Genomic DNA, 24,862 nt, shown 5'->3' with positions numbered 1-24,862 from the left:
TATGACACCTTGAACAAGATTTTAAGCTCTCTTTGCTTCAGTTTCATTATCTATAAAATGAGGATCATAGGATTAAATGAGTTCATATTTGTAAAGTGCTTAGAACGGTGACTGGAATATAGTTAAGTATATGTGTTAGCATAAAGACTTTTGAGCAGGGGTATATCATGGTTAAGGCTATCTTTTGGGAAAATTAAGCTGGCAGTAATGTATGTTCATTCCCTACCAGCAAATCCTATAAAATTATAGGATTCCCTTTCAGTTTTTCTCAACCTTGGCTGCACACTGGAATTATCTCTGTCACACCCACCCCCCAGGACTGGACATAAATTTACCAAGGTAATTCCAATATGTACACATGGTTGAGAATCAATGCTCTAAATATATTTCAAATTTGTCCTTTTAATTTTTTTTTTTTTTAACCAAATTTGCATTATATGCAAGACACTGTGCTAAGTCTTCTTCCTGCATTATCTCACTTAAACCTCACAACCATTTGGAGGCAGGTGTTAACATTACCCTCACTTTAAATATTGTTAGAGAGCTTGAGTACATTTCTCATAATCACCCAGCTAGATAGTAGCAGGGTTGGGATGAGACCCAAGGCAGCCTGGCTCCAGAGGCTCCATTTGAACCATTACTTAGTACTGTGCCCCCAGACTAGACATCTGCCCTTCCACACTAGTGAGACTACCCGACTCACCTTCTTCTTGGTCTCTCCACTTGCTTTATTGAGCCTCCCTCCAATCTAGTCTGGACACAACAACCGGTGAGATCTTTAAAGACATAACTGCATCATGTCATGCCCCTGTATACAACCTCTCAATGGCTTCCCAATGCACTTAAAAACTGAAATCCGAACTCCTCCCTATGGCCTTGAATATCCTGCATAGTCTGATTCCTATTCACCTCTCAAGCTTCATCTCATGCCAATTTTGACCACAAACACTATATTCCAGCCTCACTTATCCTTAGATTCCTTGAATACTCTAAGCTCTTCTCTGTCGAGGCTTTTAAACTTGCTTTTCTTTCTGCTTAGAATGATCTACCCTCAGGATGTTTGCATGGATGGCTCCTTTTCATCTTTTAAGTCTGAGCTTAAATGTTATCTCACAGAGGCCTTCCCAATCACTCAACCTAAATGCCCTCACCTCTTATTTTCTATATCAGTCCTTTTTTATTTCCTTCATAGTACAGTTGTCCCTCAGTATCCCCAGAGGGTTGGTTCAGGATTCTCCACCAGCAGATACCTATATCTGAGAATGCTCAAGTCGCTCATATAAAATTGTGTATTTGCATATAACCCATATTTACCTACAGGCTACAGCACGGTATGCCTATACACCACTTCATTCATGTGGGTTCAGCATAGTGCTCAGTACATGGAGAATTCAAATTTTGATTTTGGAAACCTTCTGGTTGTTTTTTCCTCCAAATATTTAAATCTGTAGTTGGCTGAACCTGCAGATGCCTAACCTATGGATATGGAGGACCAACTGTACTTAAACTGTTCATATTTAGATATTTATTTACTTTTTGTGCATTATTTGTTTTCTCTGGTAGAATGTGAGTTCCATAGGAGTGAAGAACATATCTTTGCTGCTATACATGCCAGATACAGTTTTACAGGTTGTGTACTCCAAAAGGGTGTCGCAGCTGAGTGGTGTATTCACAAGGATTTTCTGGCAAATGGCAGCAAAGTATCTTAGGTAAGGGGATCCCTTTTGTAATTCATATAAAGATGCTATAGAGTATGGCAGGTGCCCTGTATGTCTATTATGCTCAACAATATGTATCCAGCTTCTAGCACCATACTGAGCATATAGCATACAGTGCATGCTCAATAAATATGTTGATTGGATGGAAAGGAAGAAGACAACATTAGGATACTTTCATAGAGAAAGCAGGGAAAGGGAGGGCAATAGAACTGCTAATAGATGTGGTAATTTGAGAAGAAGTAATAAAGTAGAAATTAATGGTGGTTATGTTTGATCTTAGGAACCTAGGATAAAAAGTGGTGTCATTCAATATCAAATCAATGGAAGCCAAAGAAAGAAAAAACTGGCTTGAGAAAATGAAGATTCCATTTTAGATATAATTTGAGAAAAATATGTTTTACATTTTGCTTTTATTGAGTTTATCACAATCCTACCATGGGATTTTATAAATATATACAAAATTGCCCTGCACAGTCTTCAAAATGGTCATGTCAATGCTTTGCAAGGCCCATTCTGTCTTTTAAGGCTGTGCATGGAAATGGCTTGTGTTGTACAATTCAATATCTTGGGGGCTAAACTAGAAGGGATTAAGGAAAGAGAGATAAAGACATTTGCTTTCACAGTAGATGACTCCTACCTTGCCTCCTGACACTCCTGTATAGTTTCTTTCAAGTGGTAGCCCTTAAAATCAATGCTTTTATTTATTTTTTCCTTTTGTGTATGAAAGCATCCCTGCAAACTAAGGCTACCATAGAAAATTCACTTTCCCTAAGACAATGGGCAGATATTTTCCTCTCTTCTAAGTCTTGCTATTCAGATTGGCAGCAAGCACCATGGGTCTTGGGATATGAGATACCTACCTCTACATACCCGGCAGCAGGAATCCGGAACAGAGACTGGGAATGCACAGCTTAATTTGGGACAAGTCTTGAGACCACAGTACACATTTCCCTCCTGCCAAGAAGAAACAGAATTAAAGCAGAAGGAGGCTTAGCTAGTTACCTGGGATGAGAAGAGGTTCAAAACATGGCATGTCCTTCCCCACTGCTCTCCCACAGTCTGTTCTAGGTACTTCCTAAATTTTACTAGGCATTATTTTGTTCTATTTACTAGTTTACCACACCAAAGACTAAGTCACATAAGAGTTGTCAATTCTCTTTGTGCATCCTGGTCTAAGATGGCACAAAGTGGTCAGTGTGAGGACTGCCATGGGCCTCTGAACCACCAAATACAGTCTTGTTCTTCTGTCTTCTGTTCATTGTATCTCTTGGCCCCCATCATACCTCAGCTGGATGTTGGAGATTTCAGAGAATGTGGATTTGCTTGATAGCCACCTTTTGTAACTCTCACTAGCCTCCTTTCCAAACCTAGGAGACAAGTTCTCTGGGGCAATACAAAACTATACAAATGATCTGAATTGACAGTTCAGTCCAGAATGAGACAAAGGAGAGGATCAAATTTACTTGCTGTTATGTCTGTCTTTGCATAATCTCCATTACCTAAAGTTCTCTGTTCCAAACATTATTTCTTAAGCCTTTCCTTAGTTCTTAGAAGCATATAATTCGGGGCTAGAAGGGTTTCTGAAAGGTCAGGAAGGCAAGACCACAACCAAATTATCCCAAACTACTGAGATACTATATTTTTACTGAAAATCCCTATGGAGTTTTTAGATCCAGCCCATGATCTGGATCTTTCAAGGCGTCTGATGTCTGAAACCCACAATCTAGCACTTGAAAATCACTGTAACTCATATCTGTGAATTATAGTCACCCTTGGCAATCCGAAGTTAAATGCCCCTTAGAGGAAAAACAGTTGTTTCTACATCTAACTTCATTCTCTCACACTTCAGTTTAAATACCCATTTTACTCCATTTTCTGGCTCTATTTTATTCTTTGGACTGCACAGTTAGATGAAGATATAATCAGTATACTTTACTGCTAAAGTATACACATTCTTTTGACAAGTAATGTCACAGGATCAATCATGTTTTGTCAAGAAAGTTCTCATTGCAGAGGACCAGGGATGAACTGGTTAATAGAATACTTCAGAGATGAAACCAAGAGGTTCCCCATTTTCTTGTGAACTGCACTGAGTAGCCCTAGATGGTGTCAGTGGCTTTTATACATATAGCATCCCCAGAGCTTCAAATAATTGAGTTCTTCAGATGAAGGCTCTAGTGGTATAACTATTGTTTTTTTAAAAAGTGTGTATCAAGACCACCAGCTCATCACAGTCCATTTAAGCAGTCCTAAAGACTTAAGACCAGGATATGACTGGGTCTGACCTCTCCAACAGTTATTCAGGGTGGATGAAATCAGGGAGTTTGGATTGGCAAGGATGCTATGATTTAAATGCACTTCATCTTCCATTCAAACGCCTACATGTAGGCTCAAACCAAAGGAATAAGTACAGAGGAAGCTCTCTTATTTGGGTAGAAACTAGCAGGGACATTATGATGCAGGGTCTTACCGAACAGCTGCACTGAGTGCATTGATTGGGTTGCCGATTCTGAAAGAGTCCTTCAGCCATGAACAGCTCACCATGTTGGTAAGTGGTTCCATTGTACTCACATGACTTGCTGGTCACTTTATTGTTCACTGGGGGTAAGGAGTCTCCTGGGACAGGATGGAGAAAAACCATATCAAGTATCAGCATCATTGCAAAAAAATTCATAAATCTTAACAGTAGATGGGGAATGTGCCACCTAGAGGGAGTTAAAAAATAGTCCCTAATTCAGTGGCTGATGACAAAAAATACAGACACACCTCGCTTTATTCTACTTCACTTTATTGCACTTCATATGTGTTGATTTTTTTTTGGTTTGTTTTTACAAATCGAAGGCAAGACTCTCCACTCGAGAAAAGATTACAACTTGCTTTATTGTGATACTTGCTTTATTGAGGTGGTGTGAAACCAGTCTCGCAATAACTCTGAGGTATGCCTATATTAAAGCAGCCAGAGTAGCAACTGACATGACCATCATCCATTTTTTTATTTGTTGAATATTTATTGAGCAACTACTCTCTGTGATAGGTACTAGAAGGACAAAGACCCTGCCTTGATGGAGCTAACAAATCTAAAAGAATAAGGTATTAATTTGCCTAGAAGGAGGGAGTCCTTTCAGAAGAAAAACCATATATTATAATTACCCTGGTAACTTTATCCCTTCCCATGTTTTATATCACTTGGTATGTGCTTGAATACTTGTTCTAGCCTCTAGAGTCTTTGGTTATTTTTAATCCCTCCACCAAAATTACACCCTCCCTTCCACTCTTTTCTGCCTATTGAAGTCCAATCTAATTTTGAAGGCTCAGTAAAAGTTCCTTTTCCTCCAGGAAGCATTCCCTAATAGCTTCAACCCACAATCCAGATCTTTCAAGGTGTCTGATGTCTGAAGAACATAATCTGGCACAATATCATTGTAACTCATATTTGTGAATTATAGTCACCTAGCTAGCAATTTACAAAGAGATTTCACATACGTTATTACAATGGAGCCTCATAATAATCTTGTCAATCAAGAAAGGCAGATTCTTATCTTCATTTTTCATTTGAGGGCAACAAGTTTCTGAGGTTGAAAGGCTTATCTGAAGTCACCAAACTAGTGAATGATGAAAAAAGGAATTGAAATATGATCTCCTGACCTCAAATTCCATCTTTCTTTCTATCAATATATGTATACATGTGTATGTATTGTTTTTTGAGAACTGGGACTCTGCCTTACATGTCTCTTTTCTCCATGGAGTCTAGTTAGGACTGTCATGTAGCAAAAAGTCAATGCACTTGGTGAGTTGACTCTAAGTGAGCATTCTCAAAAAGTCTTTTCACTGGGCTTCCTTAAAGTGCATGGTGCATGTGAATACAAACACACACACACACACACACACACACACACACACACACACAAAACAGTGAAAAAGTCCCTAGATTAAACTACTCATTGAGGTGTAAATTAATAATAGATACAAACAGAGCTTGGAAAATGCCTGCTTCAGGTTATGGAAGGAGAGAAATCAGGGGAGCTGTGTTTCATTAGCAGAAGGTTTTGAGAGTTAAACATCCTTTCTTTCCCATTAGTCAAAATTATAGTGAAAATGAGTCCATCTTATAGGTAAATTATATCTCAATACAACTGTTAAAAAATACAGAATGTAATTATGCTCAGGATGTAGGTGAAAATGATAAAGGATAATAATAATAATAATAATAATAATAATAATAATAATAATTCAATAGCTAACACTTATTGAGCTTAAATTAATATGCCATATACAATAGTGAGTGGTTTTCCATACATTATTTTATTGGTTCTTACAAATAATATTCTCATGCAGACATTATGATTGTCCCATTTTGCTGATGAGGAAAGTAGGCTTAAGAAATTAATTGACTTGCCCCAGGTCACACAACTTGCAAGTTGTAGTGCCAGGATCTGAACTGATGTCTGATTGATTCTAGAATCTTCCTTCCTAGCCACTATCAAAGAGGATGACAATCATATCAAACCTGTAACAAGGAAGGGACCATTTAATTTAAAAACCAAAACCAACAGGACATGAAGGCTGTCTTGTCCTTCTAGAATGTTTTGGCCTAAAAATGCCCAGAAAACTGATATTGCACTTTCTTTGGCTTCAGTGATTCTGGGACTAACTCAATTTTATACTTTGCTATATAAATTTATCTAGCTTCAATTTCTGAGTAACTCACCCCTTGCATGTTAACTGCTTATTAATGTCCCTTTACAGGAAACAAAAGAAGTTCTTTAATTTTTCCTTAAAAAGAAGCAGCCTTAGCTCCTAGAAATAATTTAATTCATACTAATTGACGCTATGGTCTGGGCTATGAGTCCTGGTCCTGCCCACAAACACACAAGCAGACAGCTGCAGCAAGTAGAGAGGAGTGAATGAAACCCACTGGGGAAAGGATAGGAGCAGGGCATTTGCCTCCTGGGCTCTAATTATTCAAAATCTCAGTATTTTTAAAAATGTTTTTATTAATTTTTGGAGAGATAGGAAGGGAGAGGGATAGAGAGACAGAAACATCAATGAGAGAGAGAATTCTATTGGCTACCTCTTGCATGCCCCCTACTGGGGATGGAGCCCACAACCTTGGCATGTGCCCTGAGCAGGAATTGAACTGTGATCTCTTGGTTACTGGGTCGATGCTCAACCACTGAAACACACCAGCTGTGCCTCACTATTTTTTGATGAAGGAAAACTAGGATGACCTACAAAATAATATTTACCATGATTCTCATAGGAGCTGGTGAATCTCTGGAATACCAAAGGAAAAAAAATGTTTTCAATTATTTTGTCTCAAAAGAATGTGAATTGAGTTTTGAATTGGACCCCTACCAAGGGATAAACGGTGAGGCAACCACAAGGTGAGGTTTTCCAGAGGAAGCATGACCTTGAGAGTCTTGTAATAGCTTTCAGAGTAACCTGGCATTGGAGTCTGTTAATCTACTCAATAAAAAATGGGGGGAAAGCAAAATACAGGAAGATAAAAGAGAATTTAAAAAAGGAAACCGCTTATTGTCATGTTTAATACTAGTTTTACACAATAAATTTGAGATTTTTCCATTTATTCTCATTTCAATCTTCTACTATCCCTAATGGGACGGGGTGAGGATAATGAAAATGAGGCTACTGATGTCCCAAAAGTTTGAGCCCATGCTACAAAGTTATTTATTAAGAGAGCCAGCTCAAAAAAATAGTTTTTGTATCTCAAAATTTTTGCTCTTTATGTTAAAACTAGGTGCAGAAAAGAAATAAAATTGGTACCTGGAAAGATATCTGTGCTCCCACATTTATTGCAACCAGGGTGAGTGTAGTAATCTTTTTAATTTGTATATGCATATCAAATCAACATATTATACACCTTAAATGTATACAATTTTTGTTAAATAATTTTTTTAAAAAACTAGGGGGCAGGATCACTGAGTCATAACCCAAGTCCTGGTACCCATTCTCCATATCCCTGCACAAGCCGCTTTGTCTCTTGGGCCTCAATTTCTCTAATAATGAAGCATGGGACTCAAATCTCTCTACATTTTTAGAGGGCCAACACAGAATGCAAGGAACCACAGAAGAAAGAAAAGCCACCTTTTACTCTACCCTCCCCCGTCCCACATTTTCCAAGGTGGCTGGGCTTCTAACCAACTATCCTTGAAACACATTGTGCTCCTGGCTGAAAACTGGCAGAAAATCAGTCCAAAGCAAAGCTGGCCTCAGGGCCCTTCCGGGAAGTGCTACAACACAAATGACCAGGCTGCGTGGCATCTAACTTCAGCCATCTCCTGTGTTTCCAGTCAAATCCCACATAACACTCAGAGGAGTAAAGGAAGGGCATCATGGGGTAAGCAGGCAAAAAGCACTAAAACATGTGACTACAGTTGTGCTGGGAAAAGAAACTGTTTCTTCTCTCTGAGGGAGGGATGGTCGTATAGATATGTAAGCAGAAGTATGATTTCTGGGGTGCTCAGTAAATGCTCTTATCCTAAATATATCTTAGCTCCTTTCTCTCATGGGTGTCTAAAACGCCATCATTAGAAGTCCATTCCTTTGGGGTATGTGGTTGTCCTTTTGCAATCAGATTTTATAATCCCAAAACTTCTGTGAGAGGCTGCACCTTGTCACTAGCATCTTAGTTTGAATAACTTTGCCACAGGCTTTTTTTTCCCCCCTTCAGAGAAACTGGAAAATTTCACTAAGAAGTCTGTGCTCCTATTCTACTTTCTTTTGTGCACCATTCTCTTCCTTCCTGGCACTACCTTTCTTCCCACACTCTGGAAACCAAAATCCTCATGCTGGTTACTCTCTTCTCTACTCTCTCTACCCTCAAATCTCTATTTTCTTAGTGGAGCAGTTCTTGGCTAGTCAGAAAGGCTGCTTTTATATCACAAGACAAATAAGCTCCCAGTGTTAATGTGATAAATACAAACCTGTCCAGAGCTCCCAGGGGTCAGTTGTTAATCTCCCTGACTCCAAGTACTCCCTTCTTTTGCCCTTGCTAATGTTACTTGGGTTCCAACTTTACTCTTGATGGCTGAGCCTTGTGGATGAAAAGAGGGTATGTGTAAATTCAGTGACCTCACTGGATGATCCCATCAGAAATTCCTAACTGGGCAGTTCATGGTGCATAGTCATGCCTCAAGCTTATAACTTCCTTACTGAAGGTTAATCTTTGCATTAAGTGAGCCTTATCTATTGTTCTTGTGCATTTAGATTAGTATACCTTTGAAATGCCTCTTTCTCAGACTCCTGGAAGGCATAACCACCCTCAAGCAAGCACATATTCTTGTTACGAATCCTGTAATACAATCCTACTAGCTCTGCTTTCTCCTACCTTCATGTAATCTCCCTCACATTCCTTCCTTGATTCTGAATGTATAAAAGAAACTACAAAACTGTCATTCTCTGGAGCATTTGAGATCTTGCTTCTTGGCAATGTCACCAGTTTGGCTTAAATAAACTCTTATAAAAACTTCCACCCGGGCCAGGTAGCTCAGTGGATTAGAGCATCGTTCCAATAAACCAAGGTTGCAGGTTCGATCCTTGGTCATGTCACATAAAAGAATCAACCAATGCATGCATAAATAAGTGGAACAACAAATCTATATCTCCTTCTCTCTCTCTCAATCTCTCTCTCTAAAATCAATAAGTTAAAAAATAATAATAAAATTATCTACAGGTTTGGACATTTCTTGTATTGACAGCCTGATGTTGATGTTTCTGATCTGGTTCTCTGTCATTTACTGGTGTAGTCCCAGCACATCTGCAGGCCATTTTGGAGATGGTATTGGAGAGGGGATGTGGAGATGAAGTTAAAAGGTTTGAAAGAAGAGGTTACGTTCCCTTTAATTACCATGAGACAAACACACAGACACACAAACATAACAAAACAGAACTGTAGAGTCCAAAGGACTTTACCCTAGATCTCAGAAATACAAGGGAGGATGGACAAAGGGCTAGGAAACAAAGTCATTGGATAGGGTGCTGATGGTATGCAGTATTTTTCATCTTTGTATCTCACAGTGATGCAAACAAAAAGAATTGAGCCTGGTCTCTGGTATCTACAAACATTAGGTGCATATCCTGGTTTCGGCATATCTTTGTTCTGTGGCCTTAGGAAGGTTACTTAATCCCTTTGCACCTCAGTTTCCTCATCTTTAAAATGAGTGTGCCATCATGCCAAGGTTGCAGGTTCAATCTCCAGTCAGGGCACATACAAGAAGCAGTCAATGAATGCATAAATAAGTGGAACAACAAATCGATGTCTCTCTCTCTCTCAAAAAAGTCAATAAATAAAATAAAATAAAATGAGTGTGCCACTTACCTTACATGGCTGTGAAGCTTAAGGATAATTTATTTTTAACAGCTTAAAAGTATGTGATACATAACAAAATTCACAGTAAATGGTAAATGGTGCTGGTCTAAAAGATGGCACATAGACGGAAGCTATAAACTTGAAAACCATGCAAGGATTTTCCTTGTTTTCACAGATGACTGGACAATTAGTTAAAAGGAATTTTCTTTGTGCTTACGTGTATGGTAGGTGCTGTGGGGATAAAGACAGTTAAGACACTGTTTCTCTCTTTTTTCCTTCTTCATTCAATAAATATTTATGGAGGTGTTTTGTTATACCTGGCACTAATAGCTCCTTTACTATTCTTTGACAATAGCTGGTACCCTGCTAGGTTAGAGCTACAAAGTTAAATAGGATATGTCCTTGACTTCAAGGAAAATCCTGCTCTCATTGGAGGGGCCAGCACAAAAAGGTGTTAGATGATTACATACTTAAATAACATATAAGGGTTAAGAATGGAAGAGAGGTCAAATTATCACAAATTGCCAAATGAAGTCAAGTTGGAAGGAGTGTCAACTACATCATTAAAGATTCAGATTAGACATTAGAAAGCATTTCCAGCTGTATTTCTCATTCAAAAATTAAATTTGAAGAATTAGTTTGAAAAAGTATTCTTCTTAAAGGCCAGACTAGATGACCCTTTTGGGTTCCTCCCAACCATAGAAAATCAATCCTATAAAGCTAGTCATAATAGCCCAGATCTATCATATGTGTGACACAGACTCTGTGGTCCCAGTCTCACTGCAGTGAGATGGTTCTTTCCTACTGGTGCTATTCAGCACCTTAGGGGAAAGTGGGGGCTGTGACATTGTTTTCTAAAACACACTGCTTCAAAATCTGTAAATTTGGGCTGGTTTTTAGGCCTTGGCCAAAATGGAAAGAAAGCAGACAAATAAAGGTGCTAGTGGGAAACAATCTGTGCTTCTCTGAATAGAGCCACTGTAGTGGAGGGAGGGAAACCTGGGCATTGCATCTTGGTCAGACTAGGTCAGAGCATACAGCAAAGATGTGGCATATCTTTCAGAATGACTGCATCTCACACAGTGGGCGTCTGTAGTCCCCTTCCAAAAAGGAATAGTGCTCAGCCTCTGAGGCCATGTGGGTTCAGATGAGTTTTTCTTTGGGATGCTCACTAAAAGCAAAGGTACTGCTTCAAATAGGTATACCAGCTAAACCAATGATACCCACTGTTTAGAGCTCTTCCTTCCAGCACTCCAACCACTATCATTTCTTTCTGAACCTCTCAAAGTCCTGACTTAACTAGACCTGCTTTCCTTGGGCAGAGACCTATGGTTCCCAGATCTTCCTCAAACTCTTTGCCATAAAAAATTAAGTCTCTTGTGGCTTATCACATTGATGTCCTGCTAGGGAAGCTTAGGACTCATCTCATTAACTAATTCATACTAAGGTACCAATAGAAGACAATGCTTGAAAACAGATTACGTTTCTAAATAATTAAATTGTAACATGGGACTTTGCCGTTTTATCCATAATGAAGCTATAGAGTAACAGGGCAAGGAGTGTGACACTTTCCAGAATTTAGGGCATACGTGTGGGAGATTACTAAAAATGCAGCCTCCAAGATCTGTCTTAGTGGGAGGGAAGGTTTCACTTCAGAGTGCCCTATTGGGGTTCAGATTCCAACTCCAATATTAATTAGTTACCACTTACTAGCTGAGCAGATCACTTTACATTTCTGAGCTTCAGTGTCCCCACCTATAAAATTGGGCTGATAATAGTACCTACCTCATAAGTTGTTGTGAGGATCAAAGGAGTGCATGGCATAGTAATGGGTGCATATTAATACTTAATAAATGCTATTATTGTTATATTATTATTAGCTATAAATGACAGTGTTTACAGAAGGCAGAAAGCAGGCTGATAAGGAAAGTTGTGTGGGGCTGCCTGTCTTTTAGAGTGCCTGCACTAGATAGAATGTTTGTGTCCTTCCTCAATTCATGTTGAAAATCTAATCTCCAATGCAATGGTACTTTGAGGTGGGGGTCTTTGAGATGTGATTAAGTCATGATGGCAGAGTGCTCATGAATGGGATTAGTGCCTTTATAAGAAGGGGCAAGAGGGGGACGGTCTCTGCTCTCGACATATATGAACACAGCATAAAGATGACTGTTTATAAACCAGGAAGTGGACCCTAGCTGGTTTGGCTCAGTTGTTAGAGCGTTGGCCCGAGGACTGAAGGGTCCAGGGTTCAATTCCAACCAAGAGCACACACCTCAGTTGTGTGTCTCTTTCACATCAATGTTTCTCTCCCTCTCTCTCTCCCTCCCACTTTCTCTGAAAAGCAATGGAAAAAATATCCTTTGACGAGGATTAAAAAATAATAATAATAAAAATAAATAAACCAGGAAGTGGGCTCTCATCAGACATCAAGCCTGCTGGTACTTTGACCTTGGACTTCCCAGCTTCCAAAACTGTGAAAATTAATGTTTGTTGTTTAAGCTACTTGGTCTATGGTGCTTTTGTTATAGCAGCCCAAACTGTTTTTCACTGCCCTGTAGAACTTCTTAAACATTGCCAGATTCTGAGTGGTGACAAGTCACTTTTGAGCCATCATGTTCACTAAGAAACCCTTTTATGCATCTGCTCTCAGATGATTGGTAAAGCTGACTGCTCCTTCTACAACAGAGTTTCCAAAGGTAGCAAGTTCACCCTGTCCCTAAATTCTCTTCCTCTTTGCACTGCCAGAGTACCTGACATGGCCCCAGGTTGAAGCATTAGAGAAGGGCCTTGCCTTTTCCAGAGATTTAATAAGTTCACAGTGATGAGTACTAAAGGCTGGAACAGCTTGCCTCAATAAAGAACAAAGCCTCGGGGGTGGGAGACAAAAGATTACAGTGAAATACCACTTCACATCTACTAGGATGGCTATAATAAAAAAGACAATAATAACCAGTGTTGGCAAGGATGTAGAGAACTTGGAACCTTCATACACTTCTGGTGGGAATGTAAAAATGTAAAATGGTACAGCTGTTTTGGAAAAAAGTTTGGATGTTGCTCAAAAAGTTAAACAGTTACCTTATGAACTAGTAATTCCACTGCTAGGTATATAGACAAGAGAATTAAAAGCAAGAATTCAAATGGATACTGCATATGAATATTCATAGCAATATTGTTTACAACAGTGGAAAAGTGGAAGCAACCCAAGTGTCCATCAAAATGTATATACATAAAAAGTAATATTATTCAGTTATAATGGATAACCCTTGAAAAGATTATACAAAGTGAAAGAAGCCAGACACAAAAGGTTACATATTGTATGGTTCCATATGAAATGTCCAAAATAGGCAAATCCATAGACAGAAAGTAGATCAATGGATGCCAGGAGCTGCAGTGAGGGGAGAATAGAGAATAACTGCTAGTGGGTATGGGGATGCTTCTAGGGATGATGAAAATATTCTCAAATTAGATAGTGGTGATGGTTGCAATATCTTGTATATACATTAAAATCAACTAAACTTAACACTTTAAAAGGGTAAACAGTATGTGAATTATATCTCAATAAAGCTCTTATCAAAAAAAGGAAACTGGTAAACATCCTACAATGCAGACACAAAGGCTGAGTATCAGAGTCAGGCAGGCCTGGACAAAATGAAGGTGCTGTGTAGCCTGCTGATAAGGAGGCAGGTAAAGAAGGGAAAGGTAAATGAAAAAAGGAGAACCGCAAAGGGGTCAAAGGAGTCAATCCCAAGTCATAGTTTTGTCTCTGCCCCCTGGCCGTGCCATGCGGTACCTACCTTGGGAGATGGGGTGGGTCAGCCAGACAGCTGAGCTTAAAAGAGGGGACCAACAGTGGTGAGAATTTTCCTGCTTGGGACCTTCATGAAGCCTCTGTGTTGGCCCACACCTTCAGCAAGACTAGTGGCCTCCTTACTCTCGCCCCTGGCCCAACCCCCAGTGGGGTTCCAGGCAAGAAAATTCTTGCAGCAGATTTAGCTGATCACTCTGCAGCTCAACAGACAGACGCAACACTCTGTCCCAACTAAGGAAATGCCGAGTGAGAGGAAACAGTCATGTGCCGGTCCAGCTGGTGAGAAGAGAGTGGAAGAGGGTGCTGAAAGCTCACACCCTGGTGTAATCCCAGTTGTTCCCCTCCTTGTCCGGAACCCATCTGTGGGCTGTTTCATCCTACTTCCACTAATGTTTCAGCTGCTGTCAGTCAGTAGCTGACCCTGCCTGAATATGCCATCTTGTCAGAGAGATGCTGGGAAGGATGGCTTGAGGAGAGGGTTTGTGCAAGGGAATACCATATCTCTATGAAGCAAGGGGTGCTGACAGACTGGGCACTCAATACGTGGGGAGAGAACACATGTGTTCTTGGCTTGGTTATGCCATTGACTTGCTGTATGATGGGACTGCTGTCATTTTGCATCTCTGGGCCTCAAGCTCTGAAGAACCTCCTGCATTTGTATGTGTGAGTTTGTTGGACGTAATCAGTTCACCTGCTTCTACTTCATAGGGACATTGTAAGAATAAAGAAGATTATACTTTTTGAGAAGGCACAAGAATAAAAGAAGCTATATGCAACATGGCCTATTATTGATTATGGTTATTTCCAGCTTACAAATGCATTCTATCTGAAGACTAAAAGAGATTTGTAATTGTGTCTGCTCCAGCAGCCCAGTGTTCAGAGTTTACTAAATCCTTAAAGGTTCTACCAACTCTGAAAAGGCCCCTCAGCTTGTGATTTGTTGCTTTTCAGGTAGCAATTCTAGCCTTGCAGTGCCAATCATCTGCCTGTGAGCAAGCATCCAAGAGCTGGAGCTTTGGGTATGGAGCAGGTTTACAGCATGGACCAGCATGGATTGGTCACAGTAATGAAGCTTATCTCAGAGAGATATACCCTTGGTTAAAGAATGTTATACTTCAGCCTGGCTGGCGTGGTTGAGCGTCAACCTATGAACCAGGAGATCACAGTTTGATTCCACTCAAGGCACATACCCAGGTTGTGGGCTCAATCCCCAGTAGGGAGCGTGCAGAAGGCTGCCAATCAATGACTCTATCTCATCATTGATGTTTCTATCTCTCTCCCTCTCCCTTCCTCTCTCTGAAATCAATAAAAAAAATATTTTTTTAAAAAAAGAATGTTTTACTTCAGACCAGCCAGTCCCTGCCTCCATTGCGCTTCTTGCCACTTCTGCCCTGATTTATGCTAGAACCAACCACCCCTACAATCTACCCTTTGCTTACTCATATCTTACCTAACCCCTACCACCAGTAAAACATACATTGATTTCTTGCGAAGCATCTAATGGTCTGTCTGTACCCTGTAGTCCAGCATGTGATAATAGATGTACTGCTTGTTAAGGAATCAATAATTGCAAGGGAGGCAAGGATTGTCTTGACTTCTCTATCTCCTCCTGGTTCTAGCACTGGAAAGGAGGAAGAAGCATTCAAATAGGGATAGATGCTCAAAAGTTGGAAGTTTATTATTAATTACGTCAAGATGTAAATGTCCATGGACAAAGACAATAGTGTGGTGAAGGCCTAGGGGGAGGGGTAGAGGGTAGAGGGGATCAATGGGAGAATAAAGGGGACATCTGTAGTACTTTCAACAATAAAAATAAATTAAAAAATTTAAAAAAAGATGTAAATGTGGCCAACCAGGGGCAAGTGATTCTTTATTAAGATCTCAGAGAATTGGAGAGAAATGAGTATGACCCTCAAAAGAGATTCTGAAGTGATTTACAAAACTTTGAGTGTATGAGGGCACATGCATTTTTCTGGGTAGAGGGTCTACATACGGGTTCTAACATATTCTCAAAATGTTTCATGACCTAAAAGAAGTGCCCCCACTATGTCAATACAAAATGAGCAGCCTGTGAGTTTCACCTCAGCAATCAAGGAACTCTGCAGGCAACTCAGTCTAGTATCTAGGGCTCTAAGGTTATGCTTGCTCAGTTTCAGCTTTCTGTGTGTTGAGAGCGCTTACTTGTGAATGCTTCCCAAATCCAGTCTTCAGAGGGAACCTCAACATCCTGTCTTCTCAAAATGTCTTCTGCTTTACTGAATAGGTTTATCATCAACTCCGTTATTGAGCTCACAGACCATTCCAATCTCATTACATAAGCCTTATAGGGTTTCATATAAGAAACTCTATATGAAAGAGGGAACTGGAAATGTCTTCCTCTCTTGAGGCCCTAGAAATGAGGCCCAGAGCTGCCAAGAGGAGGACACCATAATTTAGTTCCAAAGCAAGGATTCAAACTTAGATCTCTCCATTTTACTTAGAGCCACAAAACATGAGGTCTAGAGAAGCCTACTAAAATCCAGTCCAGCAACTGGGGAAGAAGATGAAACACAAATGCTTCTGTTTTCAGGGGCCAATTCCTGAATCTGAGTCTTCATCTGAACTTGGACTATGTAGTCCAACAAAAGAACCCCTTCTGCAGTGGATCTGATAGGTTTGTCTTACTCCTTTGTTATTATACTATGAGTTTTTAAATTTCAAATGACTCAGTGGTGTAATAAATGCACTAGTAGTTGAAATAAAAATGTTTATTCAACTATTCCACATGACATCCAATTGTTAATGACAGGTTTTGTAGTAAAGTGTCACTCACTGCCTTCCTCTTCTCCCTAAATAAATTAAGAATGAGTCCTACTATTATTTGGTTAGTTCTCATACTTTGGGAATCAGGCTTGTTTTTGAAGGTCAATGACCCTTTGAAATGGACAAATTAATCACTATCTTAAAGTACCATTTACAGAAACAATGCAAAGCATCTGGCTGAGACAGTGGGGAGTGCAGTCAAGCATTCTTTCCTCCTGCCTACACCAGCATGTCCCAAGTCCACTCTGCAGAGCACTCCTAGTCCACAAGATGCTCTGTGAAAACAAAATTCTGTGCTTCAGATAAAGTTGGGAAAAGGTCCACATTCTATGCTCACAATATTCTTTTCAGGGTGTTAAAGAATCTCAGAAGTCCCATAGTAAAGAAACCTGTTTAACAACAACCCAGCATTTTCTCTGTCTGTTGAGCCACCAGACTTTTTTTTCCCCATCTATGTAACAGTTATGAACATCCCAGTCAGATATGATTGCAGTATTGAGAAGCGCTGCCCTTGCCACAACTAATAATTATTTTGAGGATCTGGATGTTTGCCATCTCATGGACACGATGAACTGTTGAATTCAGGGCCCTACTCCCATTCTCAGCTACTCATCCTTCATCTAAGACCTAACATGTTTCTCCTAGGTAGCTGTATAGCATCTTTTCTTTCATTAGGAAGCCCTGTGAACCAAGAAAACACTCCCTGTGAAATACTGTACAGTGCTATTAACTTGAACCACACAGTTTGGCACTTACAGCAACATTCAATGATATCAGGCACTGGGGACACAAAGAAGTCAGGCCCAAGAGTTTGGATATTTCCTGTATGTGATGAGAAGTCAGTGAAGTGATTTCAGCAGTGAAGTTATTTGATGAGATTTACTTTTCTGAGAGACTGTTCTGGGATGACTGGAGGAGAGACCATGAGGTTGTAGGCAAGACCTGTCAGGAGGCTAGTGAAAGAGCCTATTGCTATCACATTACATGCTAAAGGAAGAAAAGAGGCATTCAGTACTTGAGGATTAATTGAGAAAACTTATCCCCAAACACACGTTTTGTTGTGTTTGGAAAAGTGTTAGCAGCAGGCTTCAGAAAGTGCTCCCTGGAGGCCATTGGTAGAGGCTGCAGCAAAGGCAGTGGCAAACAAAAGCTCTAGCCTGCTGGAGCAGTCAGAGTGCTGTTAAGAAAAGGCAATCCACCTCCTTCTGGAGACCAAAAGAGGCAGCTCATCTGCCATGTCACAGAACTACTAAAGGAAAAAAGAAAGTATATTTCGCCTCCTAGGAAATCCTTTAAGAACCAAAGGGCCAAAGTCCCTGCTGGGCAGGGTAACAAAGGTAAGATTATACAAAACAGAAGATGAAAAGTGTTAAGGAATCTCAATTCAGAGGAACTCTACCACTTATTGCCATGGGATGGTGACTAATCCTCAGGAAATGAAGACATGGATAGTAAAAAAATATTAAAGATTAAGGCAAATTTCCAGTCTGAAATTAGGATTCTTCTTTTGGCAGCCAGATGCTTATATGATAGCCTACCTCTCCTGTAAAGTTGTTAGGGGTAAAGGTGATTGTGAAGGTCAGATTAATCAAGAAGCAAGACTTGTTACCATCTTTGGATTTAGCAAGACAAGAAAAGCAGTATGAGGCTCAGTTGTTGCTTTGGACCAGTTATTCTCAAAGGGGCACCTCTTCATTCTTAAGCAGACCACAGTCTCTAGTAGGAGTGGTTTCAAGCTTCACACATCAGTCCATCCTTGATTGGGAATCACTGAGCATAATAATGTGAAATGTCTCTGCTGGCAGTCTGTGGCACAGACAATTTAGAGGCAGAAAAGAATTTGAGATCCACAGTTCTAATACTTACTGTGACAGCATCAATAATATTAACAACTGATATTTCCTGGCTCGTGCTTATACTAATCATGTTCTGTGCTAAGCACTGTATGTTCATGTCCATTAGCTCTGTTCTCCCTAAAGCCACACTACGAGGCACATATTATCAATCTCCCTTTACAGATGAGGAAACTAAGGTTAGAAAGTGATCAAACCAGAACCAGAACCATCTCTAAGCCCAGAAGTGGAGCTACACTATATTGCTCTTGAGATCTAGGTTGCATTATCTAAAACTATAGCTGGGATAAAATAGCCACACACACAAAATCCTGTCTGTTACTCTAATTGCTTTTCTTTGGTTATCCTCACTGTTTCCTCTAAAAAGGAAACCACATTCTCCCTCTCTCACACACAGGCACATACAGTAAGTCCTCACTTAATGTCATTGATAGGTTCTGCAACTTTAAGCAAAATGACGTATAATAAAACAAATTTCACCATATGGCATCTCATCACCATTATAACAAAACAATGTTATTGGAAGACCTGCTGTAGAAGATCTAAAATATATAAGGTAGCTGATCACCTCCTATTAGCCTCAAGTGGTTAGGGAGAGTGAGAGAAAGGGGAGAGGAGGCAGGCTATAATCTTGGGCTGTGCCCTATTGAGAGTGGTAGAAGGAGGAAATGTTTAAAACTACAGATTACCTTATTAGTTGCAGGAACAATGAAATAATCTTGGAACAGAACAAGTCCCTCTACAGAACCTGAAAACAGCATCAGGAGGCCAACTCCTCTCATCAGAGACCACCAACTTTATACAAAAGTGTGGTACAGGGACCTGAAGCATTAGTGTCACCTGAGAGCTGGTTAGAAATACAGAAGCTCAGCCCCACCCCCACCCCTGCAGACCTGTGAATTAGCATCTGTGTTTCAACAAGATTCCCAATAATTCATGTGAACATTAACGTTTGAGAGGTACTCTTTTAGGGTTTCTGGTTCTAGACCTTATCTTACTCAGAGCCTTCAACAATGCCCCAGAAATGAGCCAGCTAGACAAAGGTTAATGAGCATTGGGAAGGCTTTTTACTTCTAGTTCTGGGCATACCCGTGTCGCATTTGTTCCACACTGCCTAAATCTATGCCCCACAAGGAAATGAATGCAACCAATCTTAGAACTGTGCTCCCTGCCACCCATAACTTCATCTCCAGCTCCTATCTTTGAGAAATGGCAAAATACATTTAAAGACCAGGATCATTCAGAAATGTAAAATCACAAATACCTTAAGACTACAGCAGTGGTTCTCAGTCAGGGGAATTTCCCCCCCTGGGAATATTTAACAATGTCTGAAGACATTTTTGGTTGTCATGAATAGGGAAGTGTGCTACTAGTATCTAGTAGTTAGAGGCCAAGGATGCTGTTAAACAACCCCCATGCACAGGACAGTCCCTCACAACAAAGAATTATATGATTCTAAAACCAGAGAAACCCTGGGTTAGAGGAAATAAATATATATAAATGACCTCTAAATATTCAAAATACAGTAGGAAGAAAGGGAACATGAAAGGGCTTGCTACATCCTGATCAACAGCTATGTGTTGGACATGAAAGCTCTAGCTTCCCTTGAAAGAGTGGTATACTCTTTTGGCTAAAGAGTTGAGCCTTTCTTTGACTTAATGTTCTTTTCCAAAACTATACCATGTAAAACCAACTGCTCAGGAATTCATGATACATACAGAAAATCTTTTTCACAAATACACCAATATTCAAATCTAGCATTAAATAAAATGAAAAGAAACCATACCTTAATTTTTCCCTTTCTATAAGAAAAGGCATACACCATGAAGTAATTAAAAATTAAAATATAAAAACCTGAACCAAGAAGTAGCTACAAGAAATGCCATCCAATAGAGTTAACATATTATTATATGTGAGCATTAAAGAATTCTGAATGCCTTGATGGCCAGGGCAAAAGGGGAAAGATTAGTTATATAGTTTCCCTTTTAATGACTGCCTTTTAGTTTCTAGAGTAATTTATGAACAATTTAAGATTCGGAATGATTTGCCCAGGGTCACTGATCATCATTACACTGAATATCAACTCTTTCACTTTTCTGTACCTAGGACACACATCCCAAGCCTCTGTAACAACGAGAATGTAATTGCCCTTACCTGTGGGTCTAGAGGCCATGTGAAGTACAAAGCAAAATGTGAGGTTTGAGGGAATAGCTTTTAGCTTTATGCATAATACAAGTTCTCTAAGGGCAGGACTAGTCTCTTATTCCACATAGAGCTACAATGCTCCATGAGTAGCAAACATTTAAATATTGACAAGATGTTGGTGAAGACTTTAGTCTAAGACCCAGCAGTTTGAACCCTTCCTACAAAAAATCACCCTTGCTTAAGACAAGTATACAGTCATGCTACTTCCTCATCGAAAACATTTCTATCTCTCTTCCACTCTGCCCACAGCACCCAGCTTCATGTGCAGTTAGGTGGGGCTGTTGGAATCAGTTCTAGTCAATGGAATATGGTGATAAATAATGCACATATCTTTGAAACCTGACCTGCAAAACCTCATGTACAACTCTTCTTTTTTTCCCCTAGACCAAGGTCATATGCACAGGATTCAGTAGAGGACTCAGAAGCCCTAAAGGATGAATAGGCCACTAAAGTGAAAGGCCTGCATCCCTGAATGATTGCATGGAGCAGAGCTTTCTTTCCCTCTAGCCCCACATCCATCATTAACCACTGAGATCTTAGATTAAAGCAATTGGCTAATCCTGACTAATTACTTTGTCTTTACAAATATATTCCCTCCTCTAAAATCATAGGCTATGAAGTTTCGCTTCAGCACATAACACTGCAATAATATCACCTACACTTTCTACCATTCACTTCTACTTCCCTCTTCCATCTTGACAACTGCTCTCCATAGCACCAAGGATAGGAATTGCTTAGATTCAATATGCTTTGAATTTCCACTCTGATTCAAATTCCCATTGAAAGCAAACCAAAGTGAAATTAAACCCAGAGGCATGTGAAGTTCAATTGTTCTCAGGACTGCTGCCTAATGGCAATCAACCCTTGGATCCAATGGCATGTGGGACCTGGCTCAGAGGCTTGACTTTATGCTCATGGTTGGTCTACATAGCATTTTAGGGAATGATTACTTTAGTTCCTAAGCTATTCCCTCATGTGTCAATGTCAATGACCAGTAGAGCTGAAGAAAACTAGGTAGGTTTGGGCAAAAAAGGACAAATAGGTTAGATTACATAAGGCAAAGAAGGACATGAGGAAGAAACCTGGAAAGAAGTTCCTAGAATGTGTGGTAGTTATTAGGGTTATTCATCAGTATTTCAGTTTTCTTCCTGGAGACACATGGAAGTACTGCACTTCCCTGTGAAGTCAAAGCATGGCCATATGACTTGTTCTGGCCAGTGACATATAAGCAGAGGTAATCTGTGTCATTTATGGCAGAAATCTTTAAAAAGAGCCAGGGCTCACCCTGGCTGGTATGGCTCAGTTGTTAGATCTTCGGCCAGTGCACCAAAGCGTCACAGGTTAGATTCCTGGTTAAAGGCACATACCTGGGTTGCAGGTTCAGTCCCAGGCCCAGGTCCGGGCACGTGCAGGAGGCAACCAATTTATGTGTCTCCCTTACATCAGTATTTCTCTCTCTCTCTCTCTCTCTCTCTCTCTCTCTCTCTCTCTCTCTCTCTCTCTCTCTCTCTTCTCTCTCTCTCTTTCTTCCCACATGCACACTCTCTAAAAGTCAATGGTAAAAAATATCTTCAGGTGAGGATTAACAAAAATAATAAAATAAAATAAAATAATAAAATAAAATAAAATAAAAAGAGCCAGGGCATAATTTGTTATGTTCCTGTCCCATGCCACTGTAACTAAATTCCAAATGGCAACGATCTGTCATCCAGCATCCTCAGGTGAGAATGACGTGCCAAACTGAGAGACATGTAGTGTAAGAAATGAACCTTTGTGTTTAGAGCCACTGAGATTTGTAGGTTGTGACTGCATCATAATTTAACCTATTCTGTGTTATAAGGTATCTGACACTTGATGAAGAATGAACTTTCATATTTAAAATGGAAAAGATGAAAAATATTCCTATAATTTTCATCTTTTTCAAAAAATTGAGTATACGAGTGATCCCTTCCACAAAGTAATACTCATAGTCACTCCAGAAGGAGAAACCAGGTCTCACCTACTAATTTGACTAACCCATTGTGTATAGGGGTCGTGGGCCAAGTCTAACCTGCAATTTGTTTTTGTAAGTAAAGTTCCATTGTAACACAGCCAGGGTAATTCATTTCCATGTTGTTTATGGTTGCTTTCATACTACAATAGAAGAGTTGTTGCAACAGAGACCGTATGGCCGGCAAAGCCTAAAATATTTACTATCTAGCCCTTAGAATAATTTCCTGCCCCTTGGTCTAAAAGAAGCCAAATAAAAAGAGATTCATGGTGTCTGGAAAAGAAATCCAACATGCACTGCCACTGAGAGTAAAGAGTACATACTCTTGGTAGCTATGTAGTCAAGAGCACACAGAGATCAAGTATTGGTACTGGCAGGGTTTTAATTAGTGCTTCAGGCCTTTTTGAAGATAGAGAGGTGAAGGAAGCCTCCATACAAATGATTTCCAATAAGCACATCTTTAAGGTTCTGTTGATTACACCTCCTTTTTTCCCCAGTATCAGGATGGGGACAGGATCTGAACAAACGATATACACAGTATATGTCAGGATTAGTGAGCCTCACAGTCCTCAGGATGACTCAGTGGAAAGTTGCTTAAGTGCTTGTTAAAAATGATTCACTGCCTGGAGATTCCATGGCAAGTGAGATTCTTAGGTTAAACTGGGCGATATGCTTTGTTCACCTCCCTGAACTAAATACAAGGCAAGCAGGCAAGCCCTATGTGAGGGAGCAGGCTTTTGGAGGGTCTGATGAGGATCTCAGCCCACTGGACATCGCCTCTGCTGTGGCCACTGGCTGCCCTCTGGGGGTGGGGGTGTATATGGTGTGGCTGGAATGCTAGGAATCCTGGGCTGGCCTAGCAAGCACTCCAACTGGCATGGTGTTCTACATGCTCCAAAGACTTTCTCCAGTGTCTTTGGCATCCAATGACTATACTTGGGCTTAAGATTTTTAGGGCTGGGTGGGTCTCTGGAAGCCTTCTATCTCAGTACCAGATCACTCCTTCATTAGGTGGTACCAGCAAAGGAGCTGGCCATTCCACTGCAGATGGGATGCAGGCCACTTGCTCCCTTGCTTTGGCCTGGTACTTGGCAGGGCTGCCTGGAGAAGCCAGCTGCTTGGCTGAAACTCAGCCTTTGCTGGCTGTTAACAGGTTTTGCTTCAATTTATCTATTGTTGAATTACCATTGGTTTACTCTGGGTGAGGGGTCAAAGGCCTAGGGTGGAAAATAGAGAGAGGAGATAAAAAGATACTTTACTCGGACCTATGAGTTGAATTGTTTTCCCTTTTAGCAGTTGATACTGAAGTTAGTCTGGACTGAGTGTTTTCTCACAATTTCTAAGGTGATTAGTAAGATATGGCCCCCAAATCCTACTTGTGGTACTTTTAGTTCTAGGTGATTGTATTTTGCCAGAGAAAAAGTAGAGAAGAGATAGAGTTATGCTTGATGTTCCTGGTTACCATCAAGTCTAGAGAATTCAGAATGCAAGTGGGACCTGATACCTAAAGCTCTAGAGCATTTTCATCAGCCTGCCAGGCAGCTTCCCAAGGTTCTCTAGTCTGTACCTCAACACCTGCACAGGCATGGCTGCATCCACAGAGCAGAGGCTGACTCAAATGCATGAGTGAGACAGAAATAGATTTTCTTAAAACATATAACATAAAATATAATAGACAACAGGAAAGCCTTAGAGAGTTAATTCATTCCACAAACATTTGTCCAGACCCTACATTGTGCCTTGGCACATGGGGAGATAAAGATACTTGGGTTACATATCAGGAGATTAATCTCAGTTATAAACAGTGAAGAGAGTGGAAAGGAAGAGGATATTTGTTCTTTTGAAACTTATCTGCAAGGGAAATGTGACAGAAATATATTTCAGGAGGCAGGGAGACCTGGTTTCCAGGCTCAGCTAATTACAATGAGTACAGTGGCTTTGGGTAAGTTATAGAGTCTTTCTCAGACTCCCCATTTGTCAAATGTGAGGGGAAGGAGCTGGACAAATAATCTCTCCTAGTAATAATTTTCTGTGGTTACAGAAGATATTATTCCTGCCCTCAAGAAGTTTATGATCTATTTGTAAGGCACTGAGCAGACGAATGGAAGGTATAAAATTAAATTCAACCCAGCAAAAGGTATCCAGTGAATGGTATAG

The 24,862-nt window shown here is 40.2% G+C and overlaps 1 protein-coding gene across 3 annotated transcripts in view; it reads right to left on the bottom strand.

Annotated features, from left to right (window-relative positions):
- The window catches only part of CHRDL1 (chordin like 1), a 120,423-nt gene that overhangs the window by 43,182 nt on the left and 52,379 nt on the right, over positions 1 to 24,862 (bottom strand). For 2 of the 3 annotated variants that reach the window (XM_087813679.1, XM_016198239.2), the window contains 2 exons: positions 4,189 to 4,331; positions 2,579 to 2,672 (listed from right to left, as the gene is read on the bottom strand). In XM_087813679.1, coding sequence (XP_087669805.1) covers positions 2,579 to 2,672; positions 4,189 to 4,331 — 237 coding nt within the window. Of the gene's footprint in view, positions 1 to 2,578; positions 2,673 to 4,188; positions 4,335 to 24,862 lie in introns of all 3 variants that reach the window. The other variant, XM_016198234.2, reaches the window with a different exon arrangement.

This window comes from Miniopterus natalensis, chromosome X (assembly GCF_054644295.1).
Source record: "Miniopterus natalensis isolate mMinNat1 chromosome X, mMinNat1.hap1, whole genome shotgun sequence".
Taxonomy (NCBI): domain Eukaryota; kingdom Metazoa; phylum Chordata; class Mammalia; order Chiroptera; family Miniopteridae; genus Miniopterus; species Miniopterus natalensis.
This window is presented reverse-complemented; position numbering and strand designations above follow the sequence as displayed.